The sequence below is a fragment of the Balaenoptera ricei genome, chromosome 11 (genome assembly GCF_028023285.1).
Source record: "Balaenoptera ricei isolate mBalRic1 chromosome 11, mBalRic1.hap2, whole genome shotgun sequence".
NCBI classification, from domain to species: domain Eukaryota; kingdom Metazoa; phylum Chordata; class Mammalia; order Artiodactyla; family Balaenopteridae; genus Balaenoptera; species Balaenoptera ricei.
Window position 1 is genome coordinate 79,746,306 of NC_082649.1, and position 15,310 is coordinate 79,761,615.

General features: G+C 39.3%; 1 protein-coding gene across 8 annotated transcripts in view; it reads right to left on the reverse strand.

Moving 5' to 3' along the window:
• CADPS (calcium dependent secretion activator) overlaps positions 1-15,310 on the reverse strand; it is a 474,621-nt gene that overhangs the window by 146,330 nt on the left and 312,981 nt on the right. For 3 of the 8 annotated variants that reach the window (XM_059937689.1, XM_059937690.1, XM_059937687.1), the window contains exons 12-15: positions 14,640-14,820; positions 11,671-11,688; positions 10,546-10,556; positions 1,046-1,182 (exon numbers count right to left, since the gene is read on the reverse strand). In XM_059937689.1, the coding sequence (XP_059793672.1) occupies positions 1,046-1,182; positions 10,546-10,556; positions 11,671-11,688; positions 14,640-14,820 (347 nt within the window). Of the gene's footprint in view, positions 1-1,045; positions 1,183-8,167; positions 8,190-10,545; positions 10,557-11,670; positions 11,689-14,607; positions 14,821-15,310 lie in introns of all 8 variants that reach the window. The other 5 variants (XM_059937688.1, XM_059937691.1, XM_059937683.1 and 2 more) reach the window with 3 other exon arrangements.

Here is a 15,310-nt window from a genome sequence, read left to right on the forward strand (position 1 = left end):
ATTTAAAACAAAAAAATTAGTCAGAACAGATTTAGGGTATAGCCATACCATTTAGACAAAAAACCCAGATTTTCATTATATTTATGTTAATATCAATAATATGTTAACCTTAGTTAATTATATAATATTTAATAATATACAGATATATTAACCTTAGTATGTGGAGTCAGGGATGAGGCTTTTCCTCTGTGTAAAGCCATTTCATCCTTTCCCCTCACCTTTCCCATCTATAATGTGGGATTAATAGCCTTTATCTTTAAGAAATGAAGTAACAATTTCTGGTTTGCAGAAGGAAATAAATTGGGTCTCTTTTAGCCTTTTGAATTTGATGGTATAAAGCCTGAAATCTATCTTCATAAATCTAATAAACACGTAATAGCGGTCCCTTAAATTTAAATGATTTAAATCTAGGCTTAAAATAGGATTTCAAGAAATGTTCATGCTCTTGCTGGAGAGCGGGACTTCTTAAACGTCTAAAGCACCACACGAAAATTCCCCCAAGGGGTGAAAAATGCTTCGAATACTATGTAGAAAGAAAAAAGCCACACAAACAAACAAACCCAAAGCCATTTACCTTATGAAAAGGGAAGTGAACTTGATTTACAAATCATTTTGATCTTTAAAAAAATAAATAAAAAGGACCCATTCATTTCTGAGACAGGAGCACAGGGTCTTACTATGTGGGGTGGGGTGCGAGGGGGATCTTAATGTCTAAGAAACCGAGGCAATTTTTACAAGTTCTCCATAAGCAGGTGCCAAACTCAATTACCCTCTTGAGAATATTTCTCATGTAGCAGCTGAAAAGGGGGAAGCTCAGATAGGGAGGCTGGGGAATTGGATCCGTCTCTACTGATAACTTCCTCCCGCTCTGTCTTCTTTCTTTGGTAACTAAAACTATCTCAACACAGGAAATCAAGAACACATTTATAATTGTTAAAGGGGCTCCACAACGGAGAAAAGAGCTTCTGACATAAAGGTAGAAAAATATTTTATTTTTTGAAATGTTATCACGTTTCAATTGCTGTAGACCAAAGAATATACTTGCCAGGCAAGAATAGGAATCATTAAGTCTGTGATCCAAAGTAAGACGTTGCACCATCTCAAAGAGGGAAGCGTGGTCAAAGTTACAGGGGTTGGAAGAGATAAATTCATCCATGCCATGTTTTTGAGCTCTATCTGCGTCTGTTCATTTATACATGTAGAGAGAGACACAATTTAGAGAAACACATCACATTTTCTTTGACATTTCAAATACACAGGAATTCACTAGGCATTACGAACGCTAGCTGTTTCCCTGTTGCCTCCCACCAACATCCCCAAGATATTCTCTTTATACCTCCCATTGTCAACTTGCATCACTTACTGGTGAGTTTATTGCATTTCGGCAAAAATATATTGGCATCAACATGTTTATCAAATGATCACAACTCCAGTGCATTTATGTTGTTCTTGAAAAACTAAGCACACGACCGTAACTTCGCCTGCGTTTCACCAAACACTGAAAGCAGATCGGATCTTTGCTTATAAAAGCCTATTTAGTTTTTAATAGATTCTGCCATTCCAGTGGTTATATCTAGAGCAATTTCTCTACAATTATTGGGATTATCTGGAAAAAAGGGTTATGCTGATTCAGCAAAGTGACAATATTTGTATCCTCCCCTTCCAAATCCCCGTGGCCGATTTGGTTGCACAAAAGGTTTGGGTCTCCATCCTCCAAAATTAAAACAAAATAATAACAAAAGATTTTCATTGAAACCTGGAGAATAAGTTCAACGGGAATTTAGTTTGTGATAGCCAAGGACATTGTCTTATAGTGTGCTTACTCAGTTAGCGAAGCTTATGAAAGACAAACAAATTTACTCAGCAAGGGCTATGATCTGCCATTTATTGTGAATTAATAGTCTCAATGTATTCACACTTTTCCTTACAGGGTGAAGGCTGTAGGCAAAACCTCCTAAGGGCTAACTAATTAATCTCAATATGTGTAGCTAAAATAGTCTATATTCAATCGGCAAAATAACTCAGAGAATCCGACTCGAGTGAGACCAAGCAAATCCCAAAGAGGAAGGAATGAAGGTCCTAGACATTAAAGGAATCGGCTCACTCTGTCTCATATTTACTCACTGTCCTGAAATGCTGTGAAGAAAAAGAATCTTAAATCAAGCAAGAGTTTATTCATCCCCTTGCGTGCAACATTCTACTGGAATACGGGCACCTGCCAGGGACCAGTGATGCTGTCAGGACACGGGTAAACGGATTTCTGACTTGAGAGGGTATTTGAATAACATTTTCAAAAGTGGCCTTCATCCCAGGCAGAGTTTTTTTCCTCTCTGCTTGGGGGATGGCTGAAAATGGGGGTTATAGTTGCAGTGTGACATTAAGATGATGATTTTTCCTCACATTATTTTGTGTATCCTTCCAACCTAAATGCATGGTATGTCAGATGTATGCCCTCTTCTTGTTGGGTTTTAAATCTTCAGTCATCTTTCATAGAAGCAGCAAGTGGTCAGTGTTTGAACAGGATGTGTTGTTTATGCCCAAGACACACAGAAGCAACGGTTACCAGAAGGCAAGTTGAAGAATGTCTGTTTTAATAGCCAAATCGCTCTATTAATAGGATAAAACACAAAATTCTGGAAGGGATATCACATGGGCAGGAATTATATTAGAGAATATATTAGAATATATTAGAGAATCTGAAAGAATCCTCTTTGCTGGGTTAATTGCCTCAGATTTGTCTTCAGGAAAGTGCTTTCAATTTGAGTTTAGGTGCTTTATCTAGGAGGATTCTTTTGTTTGGTAATTTGGTCTCCAAGCTATATTTCTCCTTTGACTCAGGATGGCTAGAAAGAGAGGTGGCCAGGAAGTTGGTACTGGGCAAAAAGCTAGCTGCTTCTAGGGGGTGTGTGTGTGTGTGTGTGTGTGTGTGTGTGTGTGTGTCTGGCTCAAAGCAAGTGTCTTAAACCTGCTCCAACTTTAGTTGTCCGTGTGTGTGTGTGTGTGTGTGTGTGTGTGTGTGTGTGTGTGTGTGTGTCTGGCTCAAAGCAAGTGTCTTAAACCTGCTCCAACTTTAGTTGTCCCCCTGCAGGATGGCACTCCTGTAATCCAGGTGATACTGCTTCATCCCTTAGGACAATTCTGCCCTCTCACCCCCATCCTGTCAGTCCCCCGAGAAACTAACAGTGGGGTACACCCATTGCTCGTCCTGTTTCATCCTCATAAAAAGCCTCACTCACTCCGTGCCTCCCAATTCTAGCAGATAGATGAGGCAATTTGGCTAGCATCAGCTTCTTGCTCTCAGGTTTCCCAGAAGAGGCTGCAGGCTGACAAATCGGTCGGGCCCTTTACTTGGCCAGTTTGCCTCTGCTATTTTAGTGCTCTTCAATTATGATGGTGCAAACAGTCATTTAGCCAGAGAGAAGGGGGCTCTTTTGTAGCTGTTAAAAATATGCCCCACGTTTGAAGTCTCTTCCTCTATTTGTTGAACCTCTTGAAAACTCTGTGATGAACTATTTTGCATGGCTGCCCACTCAGGAAATGGATCTGGAAAGAGAGCTTGCCTCCTCCGTGGAGACCTGGATACAGACCTACCCCCTCCCACCTCCCCCATCCATCATCACAAGACAGCTTCACCACGCTAATTCTTGGCTTAGACTTCATCTAAAGAACAATTTCATTTTCACTTACATTTTAAAGCAGGTTTTAAAATATGCTTAAAATCCGCCTGTTTTCTTTTTCCGAAAGTAACCCTATCAACATAAAAATTCCTTTTTCCCTTCTTCCTTCTTTCCTCTCTGTCAGTTCACATGGGGGTGACCGAGCCTGGGACTGATTTAGGAGGTCTGGGTGCTCCTGTGAGCTCCGCGTTTAAATAGGTGTGGGATACTGGCTGAAGTGTTGATCTGTCTGAGCCTCAGTTTCCTCGTGTGTAACATGAGCTGAACTTTTAGTTCCCTTTCTGCTGTCGCTGTCATTTAATCATCCTTGAGGTCCCTTTACACCTTCCATGCGCGTGGGATGGAGCTTAATGCAGTGGGAATTTCCAGCAAGTAAAACGAGCAGCCCTTGGATTCTGCTTACACAAAATCATCATTTACTCAGAATTAGGCTCATTATCTTAATGGTTCCAACAACTCAAGAGTGCTTAACAGGGTGGGTGGCTCCCATGAAATTTCTGAGAGTTTCATTGAGCTCATTTCATTCAGACAAAAAAAAAAAAAAAAGTGCAGCAGGAGGCCAGGAATGCTTTTTAAAGGTGTCCATGGACGGGGTGTGATTTTGATGCCCCATCCAAGCAGGGATTTTGAAATTTTTGTTCTCTGCTGTGTTCCCAGCACCTAGAACAGTACCTGGTACACAGCAGGCACTCGAAACATATGCGTTAAAATAATGAATTTATCTCATTGAAATAAATAAATGTGCTCTCTCAACAAATATTTTCTACTTCTTGATTTTAGGAAATGTTGATACACTAAATTCAACAGCAACAGTTTATTTGAGCTAGGATAGCAGGTGATTAAGTGGGTGGGCTAAGAGGGTCAAGAAGACTGAATCTGAGGCCAACTCTGCCGTTACAGGGTATGCGATGTGAGGAAGTTGATTAGTGTTTCTGAGTCTCATTTTCCTCATTTGTAAGTTGAGAATGGTGTTTGAGTCTACCCTCAGAGGGGATTGTTGACAGGATCTGATAAGCAGAACCTGTAAAGCACCTACGTGCCTGGCATATACTAAGTGCTCAAAAACCTTAGCCATGAGTGAACGGGAAGGCTTCTTAGTGCTCCCAAAGCCAGTTTGTTTAATATTCTTAGGGAGCCAAGGCTGTCACTACATTGATCGCTATTAACCTATATTGTTAGTTATAGGTTGCTTCTTAAACCATATTGTTTCTCGGAAGCTGGGAGTCCTTCCCAAGCTCTCTGCTTTATGCTTCTCCTCTGCCCCTGTATAACCAGTTCCTATTCTCTGTCTCTGTTTTTGCTGGGTGATGTTCCAATTTCTGTGTGGTCAGAACACACACTTAAATCCCCTGGTAGATAATATGTTCCTTGAGGGTAAGTTTCTGATCTGTTACTTCCCCTGGCAGCTCCCAGAGGAGCCAGGTCCTTAGAAGGTGTTTATTAACTGACTTACTCTGACATTTGCATCCCAGGAAACTTCCCATCGACTTTATTAAGGAGTCACACACATGGGGATTCAGATGGCATCTTGCAAATCCCAAAGTGGGAACATGTGTTCTTAGGGGGAAAAAAATCTTATAAGAGGAAACAGAATTCTAGGTGCAGGTGTCTTTGGATACCATTCAGATTGTCTGCCTGTGTCTCCATACATGTCTAGGACCATATGCATTACATATGTTATCTATTTTAAAATAAAACACTGCAGTGGTCCAGCTGTTCCAAATTCTGTTTCAAAGAACTTGTGGGTGCTTCTCAAGCAACACCATCTAGTCATCCTTGCACGGTCCCAGTCTGTTCTTCTACAGTGCTGAACATTAAAAACTAAATGCTCCTTGCAATCGCATTTTGCCCTGTGCAAACAATTGGAATTGGTTGATGAGAGAAAAAGAAAACTCCAATGTTGACATCAGCAAGGGGAAAACAGCCCAGAGCAAAAGGATGAGAAAGTCAATTCCTGGATTCAGGACACCCTGGGATCAATTCCCTTGCCAATGTTTGGCATGTGTCAAGGGAATGCAAATGAATTTAAATACTAGGCTGAGCAAAACAGAATTAGGAGGGTAAAGCAGAAGCTTAAAACTCTAATGATGTTTGGATTATCTCTTGCTTTGGGAGATGCATACCAACGTTCTTTTTCATTAATATATGTATTTTTTTTGTTGTTATGTAAGAAATCAAGGATCGACTGCATTTTAAGAATTTACTTCAATCTTTACCTTTTTCAGACCCGGCTGAATAGTTGCTCAGTCCTGCTTGGTTTGCAAGGGCTTCAAATGTATTGAAAATGGGCTATGTAATTTCATAGGCTCTGAAGCTACTAGGGCATAATTCAACACATCTTCCAAACAACGCTTCTTGTTTCACTTCTGGGCTGTAATTGCGTAAAGATTTCAGAGTTCTTTACAGCATGGGCACAGGAGACTGACTTCAGACTAAACTTAGATGAATAAAGCTGATATTGGTACCTAAACTACATTTATAAACTTAAAAGAACTATCAATGGGTATCCATGACACAGAAGCAGGCTGATGGACACGCAGACTTAGGGAAGGCAAGTACGCTTTCAAGAGGAAACGAATTAAAATTTTTACCCCAAGTTTGCTCGGAAACAATTTTGGTTTGGCATTTAAGGAATGTTGGGAAAATAATGGTTCCTAAAGTGATACGATTATGTGGATGTTATACTCTCATTTAATCTACTTAAATTTCAAGTGATGTTCCTAATTGACCATCCTATCCTTTATTTCGTCTGTGATGTTTGGGTTCATTTTATGTTTGATATTCTTTTTCTTTTTCTCCTTCACAATGGGAAAGAATATAACATATTTTTTCATGATCTCTTGTCTTAATAGAAAGCATATTTGTGCGATCTTTTTTCTGATAGAAAGAAATTTAGATAAGTTTGCAATAAGGTCTACCAAATGGAATTTTCTTGTGGGGGGGGATAATATAGCTTTCTAATTTTCATTTTGTTGAGATTTTTCTATTATCCCAACAGCTCGGGGAATGAATACAAAAGGTCAAATCTTTTTATTTTGTAGTATTACCTGTTAGAACTTTTCATAGGCTAGGGAAAAAATTCTGCTGTTGAAAATAACTATGATTGTGTTGTTAACAAATTGTCTGAGGGAGGCTCCTTCCTCTAATGAATCCCTTTTATAATAAACTAGGGGTAGCTGCTTTAACGCTGAAATTTAGAGCACAGTTATGGCTGTTGCTATTCCTGATGGATGCTAGAGGCAAGAGAATAGCTCATGTAACTATAAAGTCATTGTGAACTCGAAGTGCAAATTAAAAGGTGACTTTGTATCTTTCCTATATGGAAAATGTGTGCTTGTCATATCTGCTTGACAGTACAAGAGTGAATGTATGGTTTGGACAATAACGAACAATGACAGTAGTCAACCTCATCAGAAGACATGAAATAAAGAAATGACAATGATTGATGGCAGCTGACTGTTTACGGATTTTTCTAGAAGAGTTTTTCCTTGGCATGATCAAGTAACCAGGGGATGTTGTGCCCTGCCTGAGCTCTGCACAGCAAGCAAAAGACTGGTCCTCCCCTGCCTGCTGCCCTTGAGAAACAACTTAATTCCTTCATGGTCCCTTTGACTCAATCAAGCTAACTTGCATGGCCAAGAGAGGATGGCTTCTTCCAAAGCTATCAGGGTCCACATTGCATTTTGCAGAAATCACTGGCAATACACCCAAGGGGATAAACATGGGATATTTATTTCAATGTTCATTTTTATAATTCTTCATAAGACAAATGCTTTGAGTAAAACTCATAACAGAATTTTTTGTCAATGATCTCAAAACAAATAAATGATTTGTAATTTTCCCTGCTGTAGTTACTACATTTTCAATTAATTTACACAGTACTTGATAATATTTTTTATGTCCCTGCAACATGAGCAAACACAAATTTTCTATAGTTGACTAATTAATAATGTATCTTTCTATAAATGTATCTTTCTACAAATCTTTCTATAAATCTATAAATTTTCATAGGTCATGAAAATACTCAGCTGATTAGTGAATAATATGTTAAATGTGTTTGAAGCAGTTAACAATGAAGTGACCCTTCATTTAAGATGATCTATTGACATCCTAACACGGTATTTGGAAAATTTTGGCCCTGATTGTGAGAGACTATTCTTTTAAAAAGTCATTTACTTTAGAGTGAGAAGGAAAGTGATACACAGTGTGGTTTGGGGTCACGCAAATTAATATTGAATTCATTCTCTGATGTTGCATTCCTGCAATGTAGCAACTGCAAGTTGACAATACAAGAAGATGCAGCAAAAATCTCCTGAGACAAAACTATAGAAGGAATTAAGGCAAAAAACTATTTGGAAGTCTACCAGGATAGCAATGCATTGTTGTGCAAATACATGTAAATTCACTAGAACAAAATTCATTCAGTCATCTATTCATCCATCCTTTCTTTTAATCTTTAAAAAAAGTATAGCAAAATCCTAAAAGCCCACAAAGTTCACATTCTATGGTAAGCTTTTAAAAATGCCTCATCGGACATGGAAAGGAAAGGAAAGTTAAATTATCTGCTTGAAGTGGTTAAAAAAAAAAATCTGTCTGCTAGCCAGGGGTACATTTATGCAAAAGAAAAGAAAACAGAAAGAAAGGAGGGATAGAAAGCAAATTAAAGAAAAAAACAAAAAGAAGAAAGGACTATTATTAAATGGTCAGGAGAAATGATGTGACCTACAACTTCTAAGTTTGCATTCAAAATACTCAAGTACATATTTGCCTGCTCTCTTGACCAATTTTTCTAGCTCCCTCTAATGTCTAGTTTTCCCTCAACACATTTTTGGTGGACAGCTTTTTCCTCTATGAATAAAGGAACTGTGTACTCTCTTTTATTAATAACTCAAATAGTGAAGAGAACGATGTTTCTATGTTTTAAAGTTTCTTTTCTTCTCTTACAGGTGTATTTTTAGAAAAATGAATACAAATACAAATGATGTCCAAAAAAGTTATTGTTGTCATTGTTCTTGGGAGAGCAGCAGAGAGATATTTGAGACCAGAGGTCAAAACCCTCCATGACATTGTGAGACTGTGAATCTGAAGCTTCCGTGAATAAGCTACATGAATTCAATTGGGTCCTTAATGTCCTGTTTTTGTGCGTGGTAGTTGCATGTATTACATGTCTCTTTTCAAAATTAATCCTCTCTTGGATCTTAGAGCACACCCTCAAGCCAGGTAGAATGAATTCTTTCGTGTTCAAATAATGAATTTACTTTATTGTGTTCCGCAATTTCTTGGAGTCTTGCTCAGTTAACATCTTTGGGTTTCCTACCCCCCCTTTCTATTTGTTAAGGTACCCGTGGTTACCACACCATTGGTTCGCTGGCCATTCTAGCCTTTGGAATGGGAAAGGAAAAACAACAACGGCAGCACATCATCAGGGTGCAAAATGATCTGTTTTCAGGCATTAAGCAGTCAGGTAGCTGTGAATTCCACGAAACAAAGGCATTATTTGCCATTTTGTTGTGATGTTCATTAATATTCTTGGAATAAAAAAAAATTAGGATATGTTAATGGTTGGCTTTACTCAGAGGATCATTTGATGCCAATATGAAAGCCAAGGAGAGGAGGCAATTATGCACACATCACATGCATCCTAGTTCCAGTATGAAGCTGACATTTCAGACCTACGGTCAGGAAAATAACATGAAAAGTTTTACTACAAAGTCTAGACATGAGGAAGATTTCAGAGGAGAGGGAGGAAGCACATTGCAGGTGTCAGATAATCTAGTCTGATTATCTGAGCTGTGCTAGCTATAGGGGAACACTTACCCTTCAGTCCAGCTAGAAGTTAGCAGGGTAAGAAGGAACAAACCAGAATAACATAAAGACTAGCAACAAGGCTCAGGAAAGCAGACAGGAGTTCTAACCTAGCAGCTAAAGTTCTTGGGTTCGAGCAAAGATTGAACAAGAAAACTTAAATGAAACAAAACAAAAAACCAAAGTCAACCCCCCCAAACCAACAGTAACCAAGATCCCCCTAACTGTTGAAGACCGTTCAGGTGGTAGCAAAATTAGAACAATTCTCAAAGACATCCAACTTTAGGGATCTATGATGCGATTAACACTTATCAGTTGAGAAACAGACATCAGTATGAGACTCATTGCAAGTGATATATCAATCATTGACCAAAGAGCAAAGCTTAAAATACCCCCTCCCCCTGCACTCTTGAGAACGGAGGTACTGATTTTCCACTGTTCCTCTAACACAGATTGCACAGGGATCAGGTGTTACAATGAGAGGCCACTTGGCGTAATAAATCGTGGCAACACTCAACTCAATGATTTGGACGTCATTTCCAAGGTAAGCAACGTTGGCCTTAAAAAATTGGAAAATTGCAAGTATTTGTTTTAAAAAGTTGTATAGCTAGGCACTGACTTAATTTTTTCAAGTTTTAACCAAAAATAAAAAATAAAAAAAAAAAGAGAGAGAGAGAGAAATTAAATCAACAGCAACACACATCAAAAAAACCACAAAAGAACAAAAAGGTTTAAAAGTTTGGTGGAACCCTCCCAAAGTCATTGTAGAGTCACATACAAACTAATGAATAGCAGGATCTATTTTTTTTTCAGTTTTTCCAATTCCATACAAATACTCCACTCCACTCTTAGACGTGTCTTTTCATTTTGAAATCGAGCTTTTGAAATTGCAAAAAATAAAATCTGCACCCAGAAGTCTGTCAAACTGAATTTAGAAAGACCCAAATAAACTCACAATTACGCTCAAGTATCCCAAACTGTAAAATATTCCATTCTCAAGTTTCCCTTGAGCAGACAGCGACATGACAAGACTGGAGTGTTTATTTTTCTCTATCCAAAAAACCTCTCCCATTTCTCTGTAGCTTCCCTTTGCCATGTAAATATTAACAAAGTGATTACAAAGTTAACTCATAGAAAAGTTTTTCTTAAAAATCATTCACTTGCAAGAACAGCAAATACTTTGAGCAAATATTCAAAAACAGGGATTTGATGAGATGTGTACAGAATTAAGTATTTAACAATGACCCTTACCTTTTGGAAGTCAGGGAAATCTTTTTAAAATGCAATACTTGATTGTTTTCACTCCTTTTGTTAGAGGGTCTGTGATTGACTTAACGTATGTGATGTGACAATTAAAATAAATCGAGGTATAGACTGAGAACCAAGTGTCAGTGAAGGATCAAAGTTTGCTACTTTACTACTATGTTGTAATTGTTTTTCATTTTTCTGTTATCTCACTTTGTAGTACCAGGTGACCAAACTATCCCAGTTTGCTCAGGACTAAAGGGCTTCTGGGACAGAGGACTTTAATGGCTAAAACCAGGCAAGACTTGGGCAAATCTGGATGAGTTGGTTACGCTAAATTTGAATAAACGTTGTAAGTTTGACTGAGTTAATATAAAGCCTGATCTATTTAATAGTGAGGGTTTGAATTCACCAGTTTAAATGCAGCTTTGAAGTAACTGTTATGTAACCACCACTCTGTGGCAGACTCCACTAAAAATTATGATATATCCCCTACCCCCAGCCATTTTTGGTTGATTTGCACAACTACTCAGTGCATTACCACACAATGTAAAATTCTTGGCTCCTGTTTGAATCTTTCTCATGGGTTTTAAATACCCCTAACTGTAAACGAGCAGATACAGAAGGTTGGTTTGGTTAAACCCTGACTGGATTCCGATGCTGGTTTCTAAAGTATGGGAACAGAGCCTCACTTTCTGGTACTCCGGCTGCAGTTTTTATTAAGTGCCTAAACTAGCATTAGATAGAATCTGGAGCAGTTGAGGCTCCGTTTCAGGGGTAGTAAAGTAACTGTGGGATTATTAGGTTTAACACTAGTGGGTTGAAGCTCCGCGTAAAGATTGTCATTGACGGCAGGGTCATGGTGTACAGTTGTGCAGAATGGGCACTGCACAACTCAGGAGGTACCATTCACATTTCTGTCTATGGGAAAAGTGTCTCCTGCAGGGCACAATCTGCATGGCTGAAAGTGGTGGCTTCCTTCTTACAGAACCTGGTAAGAAGGAAGGTAGCCCTCACACTCTCTAGAGAACCTCTGTTCCTGGGCAGTGATTAAGGGGACAATAAGAAACAGGGTGGTTCTGCCACCAGGTACTGATAAATCCCAGACGCATGAATTATCTGACCTTCTCACTCACCTCTCAGCCTACCTCACATGCTCTCTAGGAATGATATTACTTACCCCACCCCACAAATTCGAACCCTTAGAATTTTGCTTTGGATGCTCCATTTAATAAAAGTTCCCTCTGTCGACTAGAATAGTGACATACCTCAAGCTTGTGTGTACTCAGCTGAATCTTGTAGCTGATTGCCTAATGACTAGGTTCTCATTGCATAGCTAAATGAATCCTACCCACGGAGGGAAATGTAAATCGAGAGCCCTTGTGTATTTCCATGAAGGGACATTCATCCCCTCTTCAAGAGCCTCCATTACTGAGCTCCTTTTTTAAAATCAGGGTCTGGTCTCCATTTAATTTTACCCCTGAATGTCCATCCTCTTTCCTACACTAGAGAGAAAAAAGGGGGCTAATCACGAACCAAGTAGTAATTTCTTAATCTTGGCAGATGATAGAACAAAGACACTGAATGTAAGGTGAAATGACTTCAGAAGAAGTGGAGATTATTTGGAAATAAAACCAGGATTTTCCAAATATCACCTGTGATACATGTTTTATGAGCTTGATTTGGATGGTGGTTATGGTTAGGAATTTTTTCCTGATACACAGTTAATTCCATCTCAGAGGAATATAATGGGATGTGTTGTTTCTAAATTCATTTAAAAGGAGCCTGTCAGGCAAGGTGAAAGAAGGGATTCCATTACAGAGGAATTTTTTTAATTCAATAAAGATTGGGGATGCTTTATTTCAACTAGCGACTAAACCATTTAAAAAGAGACTCTGCCTTCTCTCTCTTTGCTCTCAAACTTAAATGCCACAAATGTTAGAGAAAAAAGAGAGTAGGACACTTGGTGGTGGTCATGGTCAGAAGGGCTGTCCCTCCTCCCCTGAGTCCCTCCTCAACTTCTTCCTTATTCTTTCAGGGTTTTCTTTGTGGAAACCCACATGATTGTGTGATTATTTACAATGTCCCACAGGGAATGCATCTTCCTTTAAAAAGCCATCAGTGGAAAAAAAAAAAAAAAAAAAAAAGCCATCAGTGCTGGACGGGAATCCCTGGGAGCACCTGATGGATAGTATTTGTCATCCAAAAAGAGTTTTTCCCCATCAGTAAAGGTGTTACAAGGTTTAAGAACATAGTCTTGTTAGATAAAAACAGACATGGCAGTGGAATTCATTGAAAAGACAATATTCTCTATTTAGTTGCTGTAGCTACAAAATTATTCGATCCATATTTTTTAAAATTTATTTATTTAATTTATTTATTTTTGGCTGTGTTGGGTCTTCGTTGATGCGCGTGGGCTTTCTCTAGTTGCAGCGAACGGGGGCTACTCTCCTTTGTGGTGAGCGGGGATCTCATTGCGGTGGCTTCTCTTATTGCGGAGCATGGGCTCTAGGCGCACAGGCTTCAGTAGCTGTGGCACGTGGGCTCAGTAGTTGTGGCTCGTGGGCTCTAGAGCACAGGCTCAGTAGTTGTGGCACACGGGCTTAGTTGCTCTGCGGCATGTGGGATCTTCCCGTACCAGGGCTCGAACCCGTGTCCCCTGCATTAGCAGGCAGACTCTTAACCACTGTGCCATCAGGGAAGCCCTCGATCCATATTTTAAGAGCAACAGAGGAGAGACAGTGTGAAAGCACTGTGTTCAAGGTCAAATTTCCGATGAGGGACCTTCACACTTGCTTTCCCTTTTGCCGTAATTCTCTTTCCACAGATATTTGTGTGACATTCTTTATGGTATTTCTCAGTGTCTGAAACTATCTTACTCATTTTTTTACTTGTTTACTGTCTAGACTTCCCCACTGGGCTGTAGGTATCCTGAGAGCAGGGATCTCACCTGTCTTCCTCATCAATGTCTTGTCATCTAGACAGTTGCTCAGTGAACTACACTGAATCAGTGGGTTCCATGCTAAAGTCAGGACTCACCATGATTATTGCTAAAAATGACTTGTACCCGAGCTATTCCTAATTGACCTGTTATTCAGAACCCTAACATCTCTATTTAGGGTTCATGTTTTATAAAAAATGAATTATTTAATTTGGTGCTTGATGTTTTCAGTGCTTCCATTTTCTTTGTTTCAATAAGCATCTCCAAGTGTATGCTGTCTTTCATCTGACCCTGTGTGTCTGAAGTGTTGCAAGAGAAAAACCAACGTAGGTAGCATGAAGGCATGGCAAAGGGGCAAGAAATTAAAGCAGATGCTGAGGTAAGAGGGGAAGAGACTGGAATATGAACTGGGGCTGTTTAAGGAGGAAGTTTCATTTTTGGGTTCTGGTATTTTAGCTCAGAATGGGTACCGTGGTTTTTTTTTTTTTTCCACTGCATGTGATAATGTCATCATTTATTTTTAAATGGTTCTAAGTTGCAGATTTAAATTTATTTCAAATCAAGCCCTATTTTACAATTACTTTTAATAGGAAGAAATGAGGCAAGGACATACATAATCTACCGTGTTTGAAGGACTCAAACAAATACATGTTTGGTTGTGAATTCTAAACTCTCACCAAAACAGACAGATAAAAATCCACCTAAAATATATTTTCTTTGTTTAGTCCTTAGGGGGAAATGTCAAGTATTGCACTTTAAAATTACTTTCATCTAACATTTTTGTCCCAACTTTCCCCCTCTGAAGTCACTATTTTTTCTTTTCAGCAAACATGATTCTGTGAATCCTTAATGTTAAAAGCAACTAGATTTTCTAACTCAACTTTGGAAGATTGACTTTACTCTACAGAGCTATTTTTAACAAATGGCATATTTACTTACAAAATTGGGAGATGGGGGCGTCTAGCTGAGGCACGTTCCCTCCCTTGGCGTTGAGTTTCTGGACTTGGGTTGGGGGCACAGGCTTGTGTGACTGCCCCGTAGCCCGGTACATGGCCTGGACCCAGAGAATGCGATCTTGCTCATCATCACTTGCAAATATCACGGTGTCTCCTTCTTTGACTGCATTGAAGAAGGCTCGGCCACCCTCCAAACCTGGGTTAAAAGGGAAAAAAAACTGCTAAGTTGAGCTGCAATGTTCTTGGCAGGACTAAGTTCTGAGAGAGGCAGTTTCTGTGCTTTTTCTTGGGCTGCAGAAGGGAGGAGCCATTGATCTGACTGTAGGATGGGAAATCTGATACCCACTTGGCCACAAAGTGGGGTCATGGTGTCCAAGAGGCATTTTGAGCCCAGCTCTCATCTCCCACCATCTTCGTTTGGTTGGAGACAGAGTTGTCAATTGAGCTGCCTAATGGACGGGTAAACATCTGTCTATAAATACACTATTATTTTTCTCATCTTTAAAAACAAACAAACTGGACAACAAAAACATCTCTTGACCCCCACTCCTCCCTTGAGCTACTGCCCTATTGTTCTTCTCTTTACAATGTAAGTGGATCTCTACCAGGGCTTCTCAAATTTTAGTGCACATGTGAATTCTCTGGGCATCTTGTTAAAACGTAGCTTCTGATTCAGTAAGTGGGGC